Raw genomic sequence first — 18,195 nt, 5'->3', positions numbered from 1 at the left:
TTTTTTAAACCGTCAGCTGGCTCTAACCAGTTCACGCACTCACTGTTAACCCGGAAGTTCATTTTATGCAAACAGATTGAGTAAATTACACTTTTAAATATTAGTTTTATCACATTACTTAAATAGTATGAGTATATGAGGAGCATATGAGACAGTTGTTGAGTGTACTCATTTTTTTAAGTTTAACAAACTTGAATTTTCAAGTTTTACCTCAGGCCACAGTGCTGTCCTGTTGTGATTGGCTGAGAACTCAAGACTTGTCTGTGCTTGTCCGTTGGAGTCAGTTGGAAAGCTGCGCCTTTTTCTGCCTGCATTATTCTGTTTTTAGGAAGTTTCGACATTTTCTCCCCGAATGAGGTGAGTTTTCTTTCTTTCTTCAAGTATTACTGGAATATTTCTAGTTTGAAACCTATTTGAATTTGTTTAGGTTTACTTGGGTAAATTTTGAGCATTGTACAACAGCAGCATTGTGTTTTTAAGCTAGCTACTCATGTGTTCACTACAGTTTTGCAGTGTGTTCACTACAAACAGTTTTGAAAAATTAATACCCACTTACACTAAAGAACATTAGCTTAATTTGCCCTATTGTTTTTGTTTCAAGTCATATGAAAATGCAGTGGAAATGCAAGTACTGCCCTGTCATCTGTGAGAAAAGAGGACAGCTTTTTAAACACTACAGGCTTAAACATGGGACTTATGCAAGAACTGAGCCTCTTCCTTGCTTGCATCAGGAATGTATGTGTACATTCAAGTCTCTTAATGCACTCCATAGCCATTTATCCCGCTTTCACAACAGAAGTGTGGACACACAGCAAACTGTAGACTCTCAAAAGAAGTTTCGCTGTTTGTCGTGTGAATTTCTTGAACACTGCACTGAAACTGAATACTTTTCTCATCTGCGGAATACACACTTAAAAGTGAATCACAAAGTTGATTGTCCTTTTAAAGACTGTACATTTCAGAGCAGTGTATATTCCACTTTCAACGCACACAAAAGTAAAACACATAGAGAGCATACTTGGAAGAATTTCAAGTCTGAAATAATTGTCAGTATAACCAGTGACACTTGTGATGAAGCAGCAAATGAAAGTCAGGGTGAGGTAGAGCAACAGGAAACTTCTGACACAGAAGACTTAGATGTCATGGAAGAAGACTGTGATGATCTTTGTGGTTTAGGAAAACAGCTTGAACACAATCTAGCATCTCTGTTATTGAAAATGCAAACTATTCTGCATATCCCAGAGAGTGCTGTACAAGAAGTGATACAACACCTTTGCCAAATACATGACCTGTCACAACCATTACTGTACAGTAATATCAAGGCAGTACTTCAGAAACATTATCCAGATGTGAATGACTTGGTTGTAAAAGAAATAATGTCTGCCGTTTCAGAAAGTAATGTGATGACATCATTGTGTGGCAAACATGGATCTCTTGGAACTGTAAAAAGGAGGGCAGCCTATGTGAGAAATAAGTTTCCCCTGGTAATGCCTATAGAATATGTTGTTGAAAAAGGCATAAAAACAGTTGTGTATGTGCCCATACAACACATGCTACAGAAACTACTAAACAAAAATGACATTTTGGAAAAAGCTATGTCAGAAAAGGTGCATGTTTCACATGAATATAGTTCATATGCAGATGGAGAGCACTGTAAGGAAAATGGCCTTCTTTCACTGGAAGAGTTCACAGTTGCACTGATACTGTATCTTGATGACTTTGAAGTAGCGAATCCGTTGGGAACATCAAAGCTGAAACACAAAATGTGTGCAGTGTATTGGGTTATTGCTAACATACCGGCCAAATACAGATCAACACTGAACTCTATTCAGCTTGCTCTACTCTGCAACACCTCCACAATCAAACAGTGTGGTTATGAGAAAGTTTTACAACCTCTTATCCACGATCTTGTCTCTTTAGAACAACATGGTGTTTATGTAGAGCAGCTAGGCACCAGTGTGAAGGGAACAGTTTTCTGTGTAGCAGCTGATAACCTTGCCGCCCATTCTATTGCAGGTTTCTATGAGAGCTTCACGGTCAACAAATTTTGCAGATTTTGCATGACATCCAGAGGTGACATCCAACAAAAAGACGTAAGTTCTCATCTGTTTCACCTCCGAGATAAGAACTCTCATGACAGGCATGTGTCAGATGTGATGAAAGACTCAAGCTCAAGTCAAAACTCAGGGGTGAAACGACATTGTCCCCTTACAAAAAATCTGCAACACTTCCATGTCGTCAAGGGTTACCCTCCGGACATTTTACATGATGTCTTGGAAGGAATTGTCCCCGTTGAGGTGTCTCTGTGTCTGACAGACCTGATTGCCAATAAGTATTTTACTTTAGATATGTTAAATGAGGCCATCAGATCCTTTCATTACACATTTACAGACAAAACTGATCAGCCACAGACAATTGGCAAAGGATTTTCAACCAAAGGGACCATTGGTGGAAACGGTCACGAGAACTGGTCCGTCATCAGGCTTCTTCCACTTTTTATTGGTCACTGTGTGCCTGAGGGAAATAACTCTTGGGAAATTCTCATGCTCCTCAAGGATATTGTGGAGCTTGTTGTGGCGCCTAGGCACACTGATGACACTCTGCATGTTTTAGAATGCAAGTTGGCAGAGCACAGGGACTTGCTGCAGTCAACCTTTCCAAATTTCAGATTGCGACCAAAACATCACTATGCAGAACATTACCCTCACCTGATTAAGAAATTTGGTCCTTTAACTGATGTTTGGACAATGAGGTTTGAGGGTAAACACAAATTTTTCAAAAGAGTAATCAGAGAGACCCAGAATTTTAAGAATGTGGCCCTGACTCTTGCTACTAAACATCAAAAAGCCCTCAGCTACCATTTGGACAGTAGCTCATTTTTCAGGCCAGCAGTTGACATGGCAAAGGTTACAATGGTGTTGGTCACATCTTTTCCCATCGATGTCCAGAGAGTACTCCCTCAAAACATAACCACTCCTGGCTCCGTGCTTGTTGCATCATCTGTCTGCATTGACGGAATCAAGTATAACAAAGATATGATGCTCTGTGTTGGTTCCTGTTCAGGTCTGCCTGAGTTTGGTCAGATTACAGAGATTGTAGCAGCCAACCCAGACATTTTGTTTGTCTGCAAAAAAATAACAGCATGGTACCATGAGCACTTTCGGTCCTACCAGCTATGCTACACTGATGGCCCCTCTATGTGTGTGGTTAAGCTGCCTGATTTAAATGATGTCTTTCCACTGTCAGCCTACAAAGTACAAGGGAAGCTTATGGTAACTCTCAAGCGATTTGTTATTTGTTAATACTGTTGTTTCTTTTTTTTTCCTCAGATGGCTACACAAGAGAAGCTGACAATGAGAGTTATTTTTTGTGAGGGGGACATACGAAAACTGACGATGACTCCTGGTCCCAATACAGTTGATGATTTAATCAACTGGTTCAAGAAATCAGTTGAACCTGATTACAACTTTGCTTTACAGTACGAGGACCCTGAATTCAACCATGCACTCTGTAATCTTACAGACATTTCTGAGCTCCCTGAGAAACCTACCATCCGAATTATCCCTGTCCTTGATCTTGTCCCAGTGCCACAAAGTGAAGTAAGCAGTGAAATAAGTAGCCAGCCTGACACAGAGATCCTGTCGACCTCATCTCTGGAGGGTCGAAAAGAGTGGCCTGATGTATTTGACATTCCAAAGTTTCCTGTAGACGTAGAATATAGATTACGCCAAGGAAATCTGATGTATCTTCGTGATGGCACTTTACTGAAAGTGACAAAGGATATGAAGCATGATATTCTAGAGGGTCTGGCAGAGAAAATCTATGGCTACAAAGCTTACCCAACAAAAGAGGAGTTTGAAGTTGTCGCAAAAGCCTTGGTAGCAGAACACCCCTGCCTTAAAGAACAGGGCTCGTCATCTGGGTGCCAGGGATGGATACACAGTCTCAAATTCAAAATGGGCAACTATAGGACGAAAATGCGCCAGCTGGGACTGCCTGATGTAACAGTTAACGGTGGTAAACGTGGAAAATTCAATGCTGATGGTGAGCCACCTCGCAAAAACATTAAGAAGGCACGAAAAGGGGAGGTCAATTACCTTCCAGAATTTCCAGAGGGAATGGATGCTGCTAGGCTTGAAGCTCTTCGAGAGGCCATGGTCAATGAAATGCAGAAGAAAAACCCAAATGATCCACTCATTAGAAAAAACATGGACATCACATTTGCCCTTAGAAGGGATGAGGTTGTAAAGCTTGAGCCTGACATCAGCCAGATGGTGCAACGCTGGCCAGCACTCTTCACAGAAAGCCAGGTTTGTGAAAGTGTCCTTTAAATTTCTTGTCTTTTTGTGTTATTAGTGTTATAAGTAACTCTGCCTGAATATCAAAATTGAGTTTATTTCATATGTTTCAGGTGTACTTGGAGTTTAACAGGGTTGCTGGTAGAAATCTTAAAGAAGAATTCTTTGGTGTTCTTGATGGTTTGTGCCCAAGCATGATGGACATCTTCAAGAGGAGGACAGGAGGTCGGATAGGCAAGCAGTTAGCTGACCTGCTACAACAGACAACAGTGGGTTGATATTTCTGTTTTTTTACTTGTAAGGATGTTGATGTTTAGTTCATACATATTACAAAAAAAAATCCCACCTTGTGATCATTTTTTGTATGAACAAATGAAGTGTTATACATTTTCATGTGTTATATCTGTTTTCAGAGCACTGAGCCAACAGCTGTTAGGTGTCTAATCCTAAGAGGTCTTCCCATTATACTTGGTGATGATGCATCCATGTTCTTCAAGAGCAGTTTGGTGAGTTAAGTTTTCTGATTGGTGTTTGACTCAGTTTTTCTGTTTTCCTATGTTTAGTTTATTTGGGATGATGGGTTGTGATAATTAGTATTTATGAAGATGTTTCATTGAATTTAAGTTGATTTTAACTTGATAATATGTCTTTCCTGTTAGCAAGAGTAAATTAATTACTGCATTTTGTACTGCAAATTATGCAAAAATTCAAAGGGCTTGTATAGTGACATGATTTCTTCAAAAACCCAAATCTAATCCACTGAGGGGCTGATGCTGGAACTGGGATTAATCCAAACATCTTTAATGTTGTATTTCTAATTTTTTCCTTTATTGATCTGCACACACTTATTCCAATAGTAACTTGAGAGAAGGGCAAACAAAATGGCTCAAATTAGGCCAGTCAAAAAACAAACTGCATGCTTCTCCCTTGTCAGCACCTGAAGAGTAATTAATCCCTTTTCCTTTTCACATAACAAACTGTCCAATACACCACCTACTGTCAAAAAATGGGATCTACACCACAGACAACTATACATGAACACACAAATATAATAGTTTGTTTCACAAGATTACTTGCTGTTAACTAGAATATCCTCTTTTTGTCTTGTTTCTCGCACTATAGAATGACTCCGTGGACATTCCACTGGGAATTGTTTGCTATGAGGACACCAGTGCCGAAAGCCCAGCAAGCCCAGCAAGCCCAGCAAGCTCAGCAAGCTCAGCATCGTCAAACCTAAACCCTACAAGAGTGGGGATCATACTTGAGGGCAGTGTTGTTATGGACACCCTCAGCAACCTACCTCAGGCAATGTGCCTCTTGTTTGGCTTTACCTACGCACTCCACCTGCAGTACCCTAGGTGCTTAAAAAACACATTCATCTTCATTCAACAGGTGATGCTAAATCTGGGTCGCAGTGAGCTACCTCCCAAGGTTCAAAAGCTGAAAAATGATCTTGCAGTGTAAGACACATTTATGCTCATGGCACAATTCTTGATGTCTGTGTCTGAAAGTTTTACCAACTCTGTTCTGACTGCATAGTTGTTCTTAATGGTACTGTTCTCAATACACTGTATATTGTTGTGTTGCCAACAAACTTCTTTCTTTTTTTTTCAAAACTTGTAGTGTAAAACATATTTATGCTCAAGGCACAATTCTCCATGTCCATGTTTGGATTTTTGCACAAATACACTGCACTCAGTGGAGCAAATTTTCTTGCAATTGTTCATTTTGTATGTGATACTTATTATATTGCATAGTTCTAGTGTTTGTGTTTTACTGTAATAATTATATAGAAGACACATTAGAAAGTCTGAGTTTTAAAAACTCTGGTCCTCACTGCATAGTTGGTCTTGATGCTGCTGTCCTTAACAGTTTTTTTGTGCGGCAAACAAAGCATACAGTTTTTCATTTTGCACTTACAGTAAAGTACCTGCTGCTACATGATCAGTGTTATTTTTTGCTATTTCTTTTTGGTTTTGTTTTAATTAATTAATTTATTTTCCAAACTTGTAGCGTAAAACACATTTATACAGTATGTGTTACTTCTAGTATTGTTTTTTTATACTGAAACAATAGAGGACACACATGTTAGAAAGTTGCAGTTTGACAACTCTGCCCCACTGCATAATTGTTCTTAATGCCTGCTTTGTTGTCTGGCACACAAAGCATATAGTTTGTTCCTACTGTACTCACAATATGCTGCTACATGGTGAGTGTTGTTTAGTTTCTCATACTTGAAAATTGTTCACAAAACAAACAATTAAAAACTGTGCTGTGATTGTATTTGGAAGGAAATGGTTTCATAATTCAAAACACATGTTCTGTTTGCTGCATCATAGAATGGTAAGGTAATATCTGCAGCAAAAAAAAGTAAGAATATAGCCTACTGTTGTAATTGTTGGCAAAGACCCATTTTGATAAAAAAGGGAGATCCTCCGCGCTTCAGCTAGACGAACTCTGGACCGGTGCGTCTCAGGGCTGGAGACGAGCAGTGGAGACAAAGGGAGGACGCTGGAGCACACGGTCAAATAATAAACATTTATTGAGGTGCGGCTGCTGACGTTTCGACACAAGGTCTTCTTCAGAGCAAACGGAGCTGTTCAGTGGACGGGGGATTTAAATCCCGTGCCTGCATCTCTGATTGGGAGAGCAGGGAAACACGTCATATCACAACGGCTCACGTGATAGGCTACCACAGCAATAATACAAGTGTAATGAATACAATAAAGTTACAAAGTATACAGGGACATGATTTCAATCAAGAGCATGATTAAATATACAAAATAGTAACAATAGTACAATAAGCCACGTAAGGGCACCATTCATAAAAAACAAGACAAATTCATCTCTTCGTTAAGACCATTTGGCTCCATGGTGTTTAGGGTGAAAATCCAGAAGGCTTCTCTCTGCAGGAGTTTTTTGATAATGTTACCACCTCTCGATGGTGGGATGATTTTTTCGATCCCCCAGAATTTGAGGGTGGCAACTGAACCATGTTTGGCCTGATCATAATGCCTGGCCATTGCATATGTCAGGTTTTTAGTCCGGATGGCATTTTTGTGTTCAGCGATCCTGACTTTGAGTTGTCTTTTTGTCTGTCCAACATAAACTAAACCACACGGACACTTCAACATGTAAACACAAAGCACTCATGTTGTTTACATGTTGAAGTGTCCGTGTGGTTTAGTTTATGTTGGACAGACAAAAAGACAACTCAAAGTCAGGATCGCTGAACACAAAAATGCCATCCGGACTAAAAACCTGACATATGCAATGGCCAGGCATTATGATCAGGCCAAACATGGTTCAGTTGCCACCCTCAAATTCTGGGGGATCGAAAAAATCATCCCACCATCGAGAGGTGGTAACATTATCAAAAAACTCCTGCAGAGAGAAGCCTTCTGGATTTTCACCCTAAACACCATGGAGCCAAATGGTCTTAACGAAGAGATGAATTTGTCTTGTTTTTTATGAATGGTGCCCTTACGTGGCTTATTGTACTATTGTTACTATTTTGTATATTTAATCATGCTCTTGATTGAAATCATGTCCCTGTATACTTTGTAACTTTATTGTATTCATTACACTTGTATTATTGCTGTGGTAGCCTATCACGTGAGCCGTTGTGATATGACGTGTTTCCCTGCTCTCCCAATCAGAGATGCAGGCACGGGATTTAAATCCCCCGTCCACTGAACAGCTCCGTTTGCTCTGAAGAAGACCTTGTGTCGAAACGTCAGCAGCCGCACCTCAATAAATGTTTATTATTTGACCGTGTGCTCCAGCGTCCTCCCTTTGTACCCATTTTGATAACTTCATGAAAACAAGGTCTTGTTTTGAATTTGTATCTGTAATTCCACACAGCATAATTGTTTTACATGGTTGCATTGTTGTGTGTAAATAAACAGATAAAATTAAATTTGAGCTTTTTTTATCCCAAATATAAAATTTTGAAATTCAATTCATATTTTTGATAAAACTAGAATTTTAAGTTTATTCGACTCATAATATTTAAGTTATGGCTGTACTACTTTTAAGTAGACTCCACAATTTTTTTCTATTGCAGATTAATTAAACCATTTAAGTAACTATAACTTAAAAATGTTAAATTATGACTATTGCACATTTAAGTTGACTATACTTGAACAAATTAATTTTCTGTGCTGTCAATTACTTAAACCATTCAAGGCAATCACTTGATGAAATTGGATTAAGTACAAACAATTTATCCGGGTTAACAGTGCTGAGTGTCTGACACTTCCTTGCTGTATTTCTTTAAAAAAAATAGTGGTATAAATAATAGGCCTATTACAAATATATTACAAAAGCTACACACTCTCTCTCTCTCTCTCTCTCTCTCTCTCCCCTCTCCCTCTCTCTCTCATCAGAGATCAGTGATACAGAATAATGAGTGATACACAGAGAGTAGCTGACACTCAGCTGTCTCTGTCTCTCTCTTACTCACACACACCTGGTGTGGAAATAAAATTTAAAAAAAGAACAAAAAAAAAATCACACTGATCATTAAAAAAGAAAGTTATGTTGAGTATGAAAACTCTTGTTCATTACATTTTACTTAATAATTGCAACCACATGTGTTGAATTCATTGTTGCAAAACTTGTTGTGTAAATGAATATTTTGTTTGCTATCAAAACCATTGATCTGAAGCTCAATGCTGATGCTGTCCTGTAAACAGTTTTCTAATAAGCAATAAATATAACAATTTCTGATCAACCCATATCAATTGCATGCTTAAAATAACATACCGGTTAAAGCCTCGCCCATTTCAAGACAACCCGACCCACTTCTGGGTTAAACCCCGCCCACTTCCGGTTTAGGCCCCGCCCACTCCGAGTACAGATACAGATAATTCATATGGTTAACAGATACAGATACAGATAATGCTGTACTCGCTCATCCCTAATTATTATATTACATTATATTATTATTATTATCAACAAATGTTTCTTTCAATAAAAAAAAAGTCTGTACTAACTGTTCTGTGTTTTCATTGTTTGATATGTAATGTACATGTTAAAGATAGTAATTAAAAGCAATAGATGAAGCAGTTATCTACTTTGCATCATAACACTTGTGACTAAAAGCTTACTGCACTATTCCCCTCAGACGTAGGGGTCCAGGTCCATAGTCCGCCCGATAAATGTTTAAAGCATTTTGCAATGAAAAAACATTGAGGCAGACCGGTTCCAGGCCAGGATGACCCACCATACACGATGGTGGGTCAGAAAGCTGCTGTAGTCTTCTCGTAACCTAGAAATAATAAAAGGTAAGTGAGTGGCAGTGGAATATAGAAAAGACTGCAATGTGACAATCATGTTCTGTTTTGACATGTAGGCCTACTAATAGTATCTCCATGCAGCATATATTCTCCACTAGTGATGGGAATTCCGGCTCTTTTTGGAGAGCCGGTTCTTTTGGCTCGGCTCACTAAATAGAGCCGGCTCTTTCGGCTCCCAAGTGGCTCCTCAGATTTTCTGTTGCTTAAAGTATGTTTATCACCAAAAATAATGCAAAACTATGTGTAAAATGAATTACTAATGTAAAAAACATACACTATATCAAATATGTATCATTTATATAGGTTTATTAAGCTACTGAATACACTCACATTTGAACAGAGTGCTACAAAAATAAATTATTAAGTAGGCTATAAAAAACAAAGTCCCATCCAGGGCTCCAGACTCCTTGTTTCACCAGTGTTTAAAAAACAAAACAGAAAATTCACTGGTTGTATATGTGCAAGAAGATGGACTATTTACATTGAAACAATAAATTATTAAGTAGGCTATAAAAACAAAGTCCCATCCAGGGCTCCAGACTCCTTGTTTCACCAGTGTTTAAAAAACAAAACAAACTAAACAGAAAATTCACTGGTTGCATATGTGCAAGAAGATGGACTATTTACATTGAAGCAACCTGAACAAACTCACAGAATGACACAAAATCTTTAGCGAAGATTGGCATTGAGAAAAACCAAGTGCCTCAGCTTTGAGGGGCTGATCCTGTTTCTTCTTTCTGTTATTATCTGCCCTGTTTTGGAGAAGATTCTCTCTGAGGGTACAGATGTTGCTACAATACACAGTCTCCGTGCCATCACATGTGTAAGACGTGGGTAGACTAGACCCTTGGTCTCCCACCAGCTCAGTGGGTCTGCACTCCTCTGGAAAAGGGGCTCCTCAAGATATGACCTCATTTCCAGGATTGCATCTGCTGAAGGATTTCTTCTTGTAGTGTCCCCACTTGCACGTTCATCAAAGAACCTCCAAACAGCAGATGCTTGTGGCTCCTCTTGTTCATGCTCTGCTGCCTCTTCTCCCTCTTGGCCCCCTTGCAGTGGAGTTGACTTGCTGGATCTTGCTGCTGCTGCAGTTATTCTCTGCAGAGCTTCATCCACCGCTCTACTGTCATTAAAAGCCAGCTTTTTAAATCTTGGGTCAAGAATGGTGGTTTCTGACAGGACAGCGTTATATTCCATTCTGTGGAACTTTCTGTCCATGGATGCACAGAGAGTATCCACTAACTCTTTCACTTTCCCTGTGGTTACTCTGGTCTGGTGCTCAGCTGTCACTCTCTGCAGACCCTTGCACAGGATTAACATTTTAGAGGCTGTAACATAGCTGAAAAAGAATAAATAAGAAGTGTTAAAATTATCCTTATTTATCAGTATATGTGATTATTTCCAGTCATGTCTAATTTGTGTTTCATACTAATGTAGCAACTAATAAAAATGATGATGATAATAATAATAGTGTGATAACATTTATACACTGTACCTGTCTGCACTGATCTCCACAGTGACCTGCTCAAATGGCTCTAGAACAGTGCACGCTTCCTGCAGTACGTCCCATTCCTCTTGGCTCAGATGATCGACATGTGCATTAATGACGGCCAGGGTTGAGATCACTGCATCCTTGGACTCCAGAATCCGTTTTAGCATGTAAAATGTGGAGTTCCACCGAGTAATACACTCTTGTTTGAGCTTCAGCTCAGGCATGCCCATCTGCCGTTGAGTAGACTTGAGCCTCTCTGTGGCTGTTGTACTCCTGTGGAAGAATTCCACTATTGCCTTCACTTTGTCCACAGTCGGCTTCATCACCTTCAGAGCATCTCTTATGAACAGGTTGATAGTGTGTGCAAGGCACGGGTGGTGGGTCAATTTCAGGATTTTAATTGCTTTGGTTATGTTAGCTGCATTGTCACTAACACAGCAAACCACTTTGTTTTCCACGCCCCACTCTTTTGCCACTTTGAGCAGCTCCTCTGCTAAGTTCTCAGAAGTGTGTCTGGCACTGAACTCAAAACAATCCAGCAGACATGACACCATTTTGTAATTTTCAACAAAGTGACATGTGACTGACATGTATGATGTGGTGGTACAGGATGTCCAGCAGTCAGTTGTTAAACAAACAGCTGTGGCTTTTTGGACCCTTTCCTGGAGTGAAGCACGTTCTCTATCATATAGGCCTGGGATGATTTTTTGGGAAAGTGTTTTTCTGCTTGGAAGTGCATACATTGGATTGAGAGCATGTGTGTAGCTTCTGAATCCTTTGTCATCCACAACTGAGAATGGCTGGAAATCACGTGCAACCATTTTTGCAAGTTCCTCATCAATTGTGTTCTGTCTGGCTGGGGTCATAGCCTTTTGCAAAAACTGGCTCATAGAGCTCTGGGTAGGTCTAGGTGGTGGTGGTGTACTGGATGATGATGCTGCAGCAACAGTTGCAGTGGACACACTGGCACCTTCATTTGCAGGTTCATTTGCTTGTCTACTTTCTTCAAATTGCACTGTTGGGTGAAGGGTCCTCATGTGCCTGTGCAGGTTATTTGTGGAGCCTGCTCTATATGATATTTGCACCTTGCACAAGTTACACTCTGCCTTTGAGCTGCTTATAGCATTGAAATGGGTCCAAATTCTACTACGTTTACGGCTGCTGTCACTCATTTTCCTCACCGTTTGTTCGTTGCGCTCTCTCTCTCTCTCTAGCTCGCTCGTTCTCTCGTCCTCTCTCTCGCTCTCTTGTCTCCCTCCGTGTGCGTGTGCTGTGCTCACTGCTGTGTGTGTCTGAACCTCCCTGTTCCCCGCCCCCACTGCTCTGTGTATGGACACGCAGTTGCCGCCACACATATTGACCAATCACCTGTGGCTTTCACCAAAACTAGCGGAGGAAAAAAAAAAAAAAAAAATTAATCGGCTCCCAATGACGAGCCGGCTCCCGTCGTTCACTTCAAAGAGCCGGCTCTTAGAGCCGGATCGTTCGCGACCGACACATCACTATTCTCCACTTCTGAAGGCATCTGTTGACAATTGCCACAGGAACACCTGTTTTTCAGCAGAATTATTACAGGGTTTCCCCCAGTGTATTATAAGCCTGGCGGGCCGCCAGGCCTTACTTGCCCCCCCGCCAGGCTAAGCATCGTTTATTAATTTTTTTAAATCAGTTTTTATACTCCATAAACACGTGATTTTCATCACCTGACAACGTCACAACTTTGTCGCGCATAACGGGACACGTCACGGACATCATGCTCCTCAGACCGCATCTATGATCAGCCCGCTGCTTCATCAGCTGACCGAGAGGAACGCACCGAGTCCACGTTAACGTGAGCCGAACCAAGGCTCCAAGAGGCAGTCAGCTGCTGCAGCTGTTAGCTGTTAGCACGTCGTCCCCTGCAGCGTCAGAGCTCCGGACTCCTGTGAGCCGCGGGGCTTTCACCTGATGTGAAAATGATCCATTGTTTCATTTTTCAGCTCGTAAAGTTCGCGATCACACACGTTTGTTTTCTCTGGTCCAAACAGTAAATCCGCGTGTCACGTTTCCATGACGACTGACTGGAAAAAGAGCGTGGTACGTCATTACGTGACTCCAAATCTTTTACAGGACTTCTATGCTATTATTAAATATATTTTTTGTGGTTATTGAACAGCATTTCAAGAGTGCCTTTCTGTAAGACTCTGCTATAGCTGGTGTTTAATATGTTACATAAATGTCTTATAATAACAGATGTTTATGATAATATTTTCAAATTTCCAGTCAACTTTTAACATTGATCATAAGGCCTTATGGAATCACACCTTCTAAATGCTACTGCTCCATTAATGAATCTGTTACCTACAGGGCCCTGCCATCAGTCAATGGTCAGGGTCAGGCCCCTGTCACAAAAAAACACGCTTGGGCACCGGTGGCCCGGCGATGGGCCGTGGATGGGCCGCCGGTGCCACCCTACCACCGGGCTAAACAAGTTTTCTGGGGGAAACCCTGTATTATTAGGCTAATCATTGGAAACTACTACAGCTAAGCAAGTGGTTTTGTTTCTTATGTAACACTTAACGTTTTTAAACCGTTGTAACCGATTAAAAAACAATATTGCTGGAGGATTAAGAGGTGATGGAAGGCAACTTGGCCTATTGAAAACTACAGTTGTTGAAAATTGCTGGCTGTAATTATTACAGGTCGTCATTGCAAATTAGAACAGGTTGTCAAATGACGTGCCTGGGTACATAAAGGTTTAATTAGGTTAAATTAGGTAAAAGCCAGCCAAGGTTTTGCTAAGCTCTATTATGTGTTTACATAACACTTGAGAAAGGTTGTCAGCTGTTACAGAGACGTTCTATCCACCACTTTCCGGAGCTAACTGGAGTAGTTTCATGTCATGTCCGACAACGGGAGGGTTTTAACAGCTGACGTCCTGATATTGGTTTGCTGCTGCTGTTAGCTGTCAGCAGCAGCAAAGCTAACGGCTACGATATAGCCATGACTAGTTGCAGAGGCGTGCACACAGAAATAGTGATGTTTGTTCGGTAATTCGTTTTGTAGACTTGACAAACATCAGATTAGTCAGGGCGGTTTTGGCAGCCCGGAGCCCCCACATTTGGTGCCTACACCGGTGGCTAACGCTACCAGTTAGCCGCTGGCTAGAATGCTACTACGGAGTGAAACCGGGTGAAACGGAAGTTGAAAACCGACTTTCCGTTGTGGTATGACGCAATGGATCATAACGTTAGACGGCCAGTAAGTTAAAGCCTGTAAAACGTTAGTCTAGTAACATAAAATTAATGTCGAAGAAACAAACTGAACTACTTACCACTGTGAAACCTCTAACCCAATTCTCGGGTCGGACTCCGGCTCAAACGGGGACAGCTCTCCATTCCGACACACCTCCACTTCGACACCCCGCTGTTCCGAAATACCCCCACTTCGAAACACCGCTACTCCGACGCCCCCTCCTCCCCCCCGCAGCTGTCCAAGGTGCTGAACCGCGTGACGTTGTTTACATTCTGCTTTGTGGCTTGTCTGTGAAACGTGCGCTGCTCAGGGACTGGGCAGATCTGTCCCACTTGCTTTCTCCCCGACTCCGTTGTTGGAGATCTCCCACACAGTAAAAGGAATACACTTTTTTTCTTTTTCTCCCCTCCTGCTCCGCTCGAGCGCGGCTGAACCCGGCTTGAGCTCACAGGGGCGCGAGGCTGCTGCAGCCGCCGCTCGTGCTGACAGCTGACTGAGGGAGATGCTTTGGTTGGATTTAGGCAATGAAGAAAGGAGTTGGTTAAGTTTAGTAAAAAGACCAGGTAGAGGCTAGACAGGCTAGAAGCATAATGAACATTATAAGTCATTAATACAGTATGAAGTATTTGCTTGTTTTGCAGTTAATTATGCACATGATCCGTTTGACCCCAAAAAGGAAAAAAGGATCACTGCGCACTGCGCACTGCACAGCCTCTGGTTCCTTTCTGATTAGGTCCGTCTGTCCGTTCGGAGTGGGGGGGTTTCCCCCACTGGCCTTTTCGGAGTAGCGGGGTCTTTAGAAAAAATAGAAAACCCCGCTATTACGATGAATGGAAGTCTATTGTCGGAAAGGCGGGGCTTCGGAAAGGCGGGGTGTAACCGGCTCAAACATGTAGGGTTGCACATGGGTTGCACAGGTTCAGCAGCCATTTCTCAAACTCAACCGTTGCCATGGTCACACGACGCCGTCATCACGTCAAAGACGGTTTATAAACCAAGACCTTTCATGACGAGTCAGCTTCCTGTATGCATGTCACGTGGGCTTCTGCACGGCCACGCCCCTTTAGAGAGACCAGAGGCAGCTTGGAGTGTATTGATTCCTATGGGACAATTTAATGTGAACACCGATTATGGTCGGGTCTTTCTCCCCACGGTCACTGAAGCAAATTTTGGACTCATTTTTCACAAGCTACATCTCTTCTGAACAGTTTGACACCAAAATGGTAATTTTCAGACGGAGAGATCCGGAGAAAATCCACTTTGTTCCAGACCTGTCTCTGTCTCTACGACACACTCTTGCGAGATTTGGCACCGATCTCCTAGGCAACGTCAAACAAACGGCCGCGAACTCCCGTGAAGATGATTTAAATTATTTTTGGCGTGCTAAATATTACTATTAGTAGTGTAAATATTTAATGTTATCATAAGAAAATATAAATATCTCACTTTCATCTACCTAAAAATTGTATAAATCCACACACACGTTCACAGACGAGGTGGGGTGACGGTTGGCCACGCCCATTTAGAGAGACAGGAAGTGTATACCATTTCATATCATTGGAGCAGCCGCTCATGGAGTATCTTCCCATTTATTGAATATCTTTGGTCACGTCTGTCAGTGCCCGATCCGTACCCGGAACACGATCCGTTCCAGGACGCTTCTGCGCATGTAGTTTACGGCAGACACCGCGGATATGGATGAAAACAGAGACGTTCTATGAGGAAAAACACAAGCACGTCGCAACGAATTCCCCTCTGTTCTATTTCTGATTAAATTAAATGTAATGTAGACCGATCAGTTAATTGTAAAACATTTATTTATTGATGTAAATGTGGTGATTTCTGCACATACAGACAGCAGCAAGTCAGCACTGCTCCTCTGACCAGCTCCTCCTGAAGCTTCACTTTTCATTTACACAAACTAATCAATGAGACCATAAATTAATCTGCTCGCTTTCTCCACCGGCATGACGACGTCTGGGTGACCGGTCGATCACCTCAGCCGGCCGGCTGCTGCCTCTGAGATGAGCCGAGCAGCGAGCTAACGTTAGCTCCCGGTGGCTACTCCCAGCTATGCTCCCAGCTCTGCTCCCAGCTAGCTCTGCACTTCTCCCAAAACCGGAGCAAACTTCCAAACAGACATCAGTTGGATAAACTGACCACAGATTAGGACTCTAAACTGTGACTTTCTCGCATGAAAAAATATTTAAAATTAATAAAGTGACGTTTTAACAACGCTACAGCGGACTTTTAGCTGCTCTATTGCTAGGCTATCAGTTAGCATAGCTTTGAAGCTAATGCCGTAAAACGGCGCATGCGCAGAAGCGCTGGAACGGATCGTGTTCCGGGTACGGATCGGGCACTGACAACGTCTTCCGCCCGGCAGGAAGGAGTGGGCGGGGCTAGCAGTAGCTCATTAGAATTTAAAGGGAAAGGCACTAAAACTGACCATTTAGAGCAGGGAGTGAAACTGGTGTGTAGAGAACCCAGTGCTCAATCTTTTTGTTTTTCTGACCAAAGCATGTTACTAACATTACTTTTAGACATCAAGGTACCATGTCAAGAAGCAGAAATGAGCAAAATATGTCCCCTTTAAAGTATAATAAGTATAAAAAGTAAATACGTTTAAAATCCACACATGTGAAGAGAAAGAAGTTTAAACACAGCGCCCCCCGAGGTCAAGGTCACACTTTTTTGTGGTATCCCCAGGATGATATCATGAATCTATGGACCATGTTTTGCCATGCTGTCGTATTTGGTTGGCCGTCACAGCCAAGCTGTTTTTAAATGTGAGAAGAATTTGTTTGACACATTTGTTCAGCTTGGTCTGAAGAACACACGCTAAGTTTCATTAAGATTGGACAGAATATGTGTCCCCCTAGAGGTCAAAGGTCACCAGATGTTTTGGGTGTCCCCAGGATGATGTCATGAGTCTATATACCAAGTTTGGTTAAAGGGTTGCTGAGAAATGGGCTTACTACTTCCTGTTTGGCGACCTCAATGTCAAGTTCGATTGGCTGTCATGGCTAAGCGCCTTTGAATTTGAAGAAGATGCTGAATGCATTTGTGTGTCATGGTCTGAATATCATCTGGGCGACGTTTCAAGAAGATTAGACAAAATTTGTGACAAGAGAGGTCTTTTAAAGGTTTTTGATCAAATCAAAGATGGTGGAAATCCAATATGGCGGAAAAAGACATTGAGGATACCTCGGCTTGGCCCGAGGGCTCCAGTGATACATTGTTTGTGAAAAACGGATGCTTACACAGAAATATAACCTTGAACACACCACTTGAAACCAAGTAATGGGTGATCTTCTGTTAAATTATTACATTATGGGAGTATTATTACATTATCAGGTCCCTTGGAATGGAAGGCTAACCTGATAATGTAATAACCTCCCGTTAATGTAATACTTTATTACATTATTGGTTAAGAGTGTATTACATTATTGGGAAATGCACTTTATTACATTATTGGGATGTTGATACATTATCAGGTTTTATTACATTTTCAATCCACTCAAGTGAAATGTTTTATTACATTATTGGGGTTATAACATTATCGGGGATTTATTACATTATCGGGTTCTACAAGGACACATTTGGAAAACAAGTTGCAAGTGAATTAAGGCAGGTAATAGGGCCATAAAGATGTGGTTCCAATCCTGTACAGGAGTCTCAAGGAGTTGTAGGTCTCCCCTGAAAATGGTATTTAGAAAAAGCCATTACGATAAAAGAAAATGTGAATCTATTGTACCTGTAGTCAGAAAACGGAGCGTGACTGAAAGCCTGATACTTGCAGAAATGGATTTTCTGAAATGCGTGTCTTGCTTAGAGATGAGTGGGGCTACCTTCTCCAGGAGAATGTGGA

At 41.5% G+C, this 18,195-nt stretch overlaps 1 protein-coding gene across 1 annotated transcript; it reads left to right on the top strand.

Annotated features, from left to right (window-relative positions):
- The first annotated feature begins 611 nt into the window (after window positions 1-611).
- LOC146971407 (uncharacterized) lies at window positions 612-5,799 on the top strand. The gene is made up of 5 exons (XM_085803422.1): window positions 612-2,093; window positions 3,330-4,310; window positions 4,412-4,567; window positions 4,712-4,804; window positions 5,463-5,799. Exons 1-5 carry the CDS (start codon window positions 612-614, stop codon window positions 5,760-5,762), a joined length of 3,012 nt encoding a protein of 1,003 aa, XP_085659548.1. The 3' UTR covers window positions 5,763-5,799.
- Window positions 5,800-18,195: the final 12,396 nt, after the last annotated feature.

This window comes from Trachurus japonicus, chromosome 16 (genome assembly GCF_045865225.1).
Source record: "Trachurus japonicus isolate A0001 chromosome 16, Traja_1.0".
Classification (NCBI taxonomy): domain Eukaryota; kingdom Metazoa; phylum Chordata; class Actinopteri; order Carangiformes; family Carangidae; genus Trachurus; species Trachurus japonicus.
Note: the sequence above shows the minus strand (reverse complement) of the source record. Positions and strands in the feature narration are given on the sequence as shown.

Bases quoted from the DNA above. Each gene is read 5' to 3' on its own strand.
- LOC146971407 (XM_085803422.1), top strand. From the start codon at position 612: ATGCAGTGGAAATGCAAGTACTGCCCTGTCATCTGTGAGAAAAGAGGA. The intron at 2,094-3,329 runs GTAAGTTCTCAT...TTTTTTCCTCAG, and splicing joins GTGACATCCAACAAAAAGAC to ATGGCTACACAAGAGAAGCT. The intron at 4,311-4,411 runs GTTTGTGAAAGT...CATATGTTTCAG, and splicing joins CACTCTTCACAGAAAGCCAG to GTGTACTTGGAGTTTAACAG.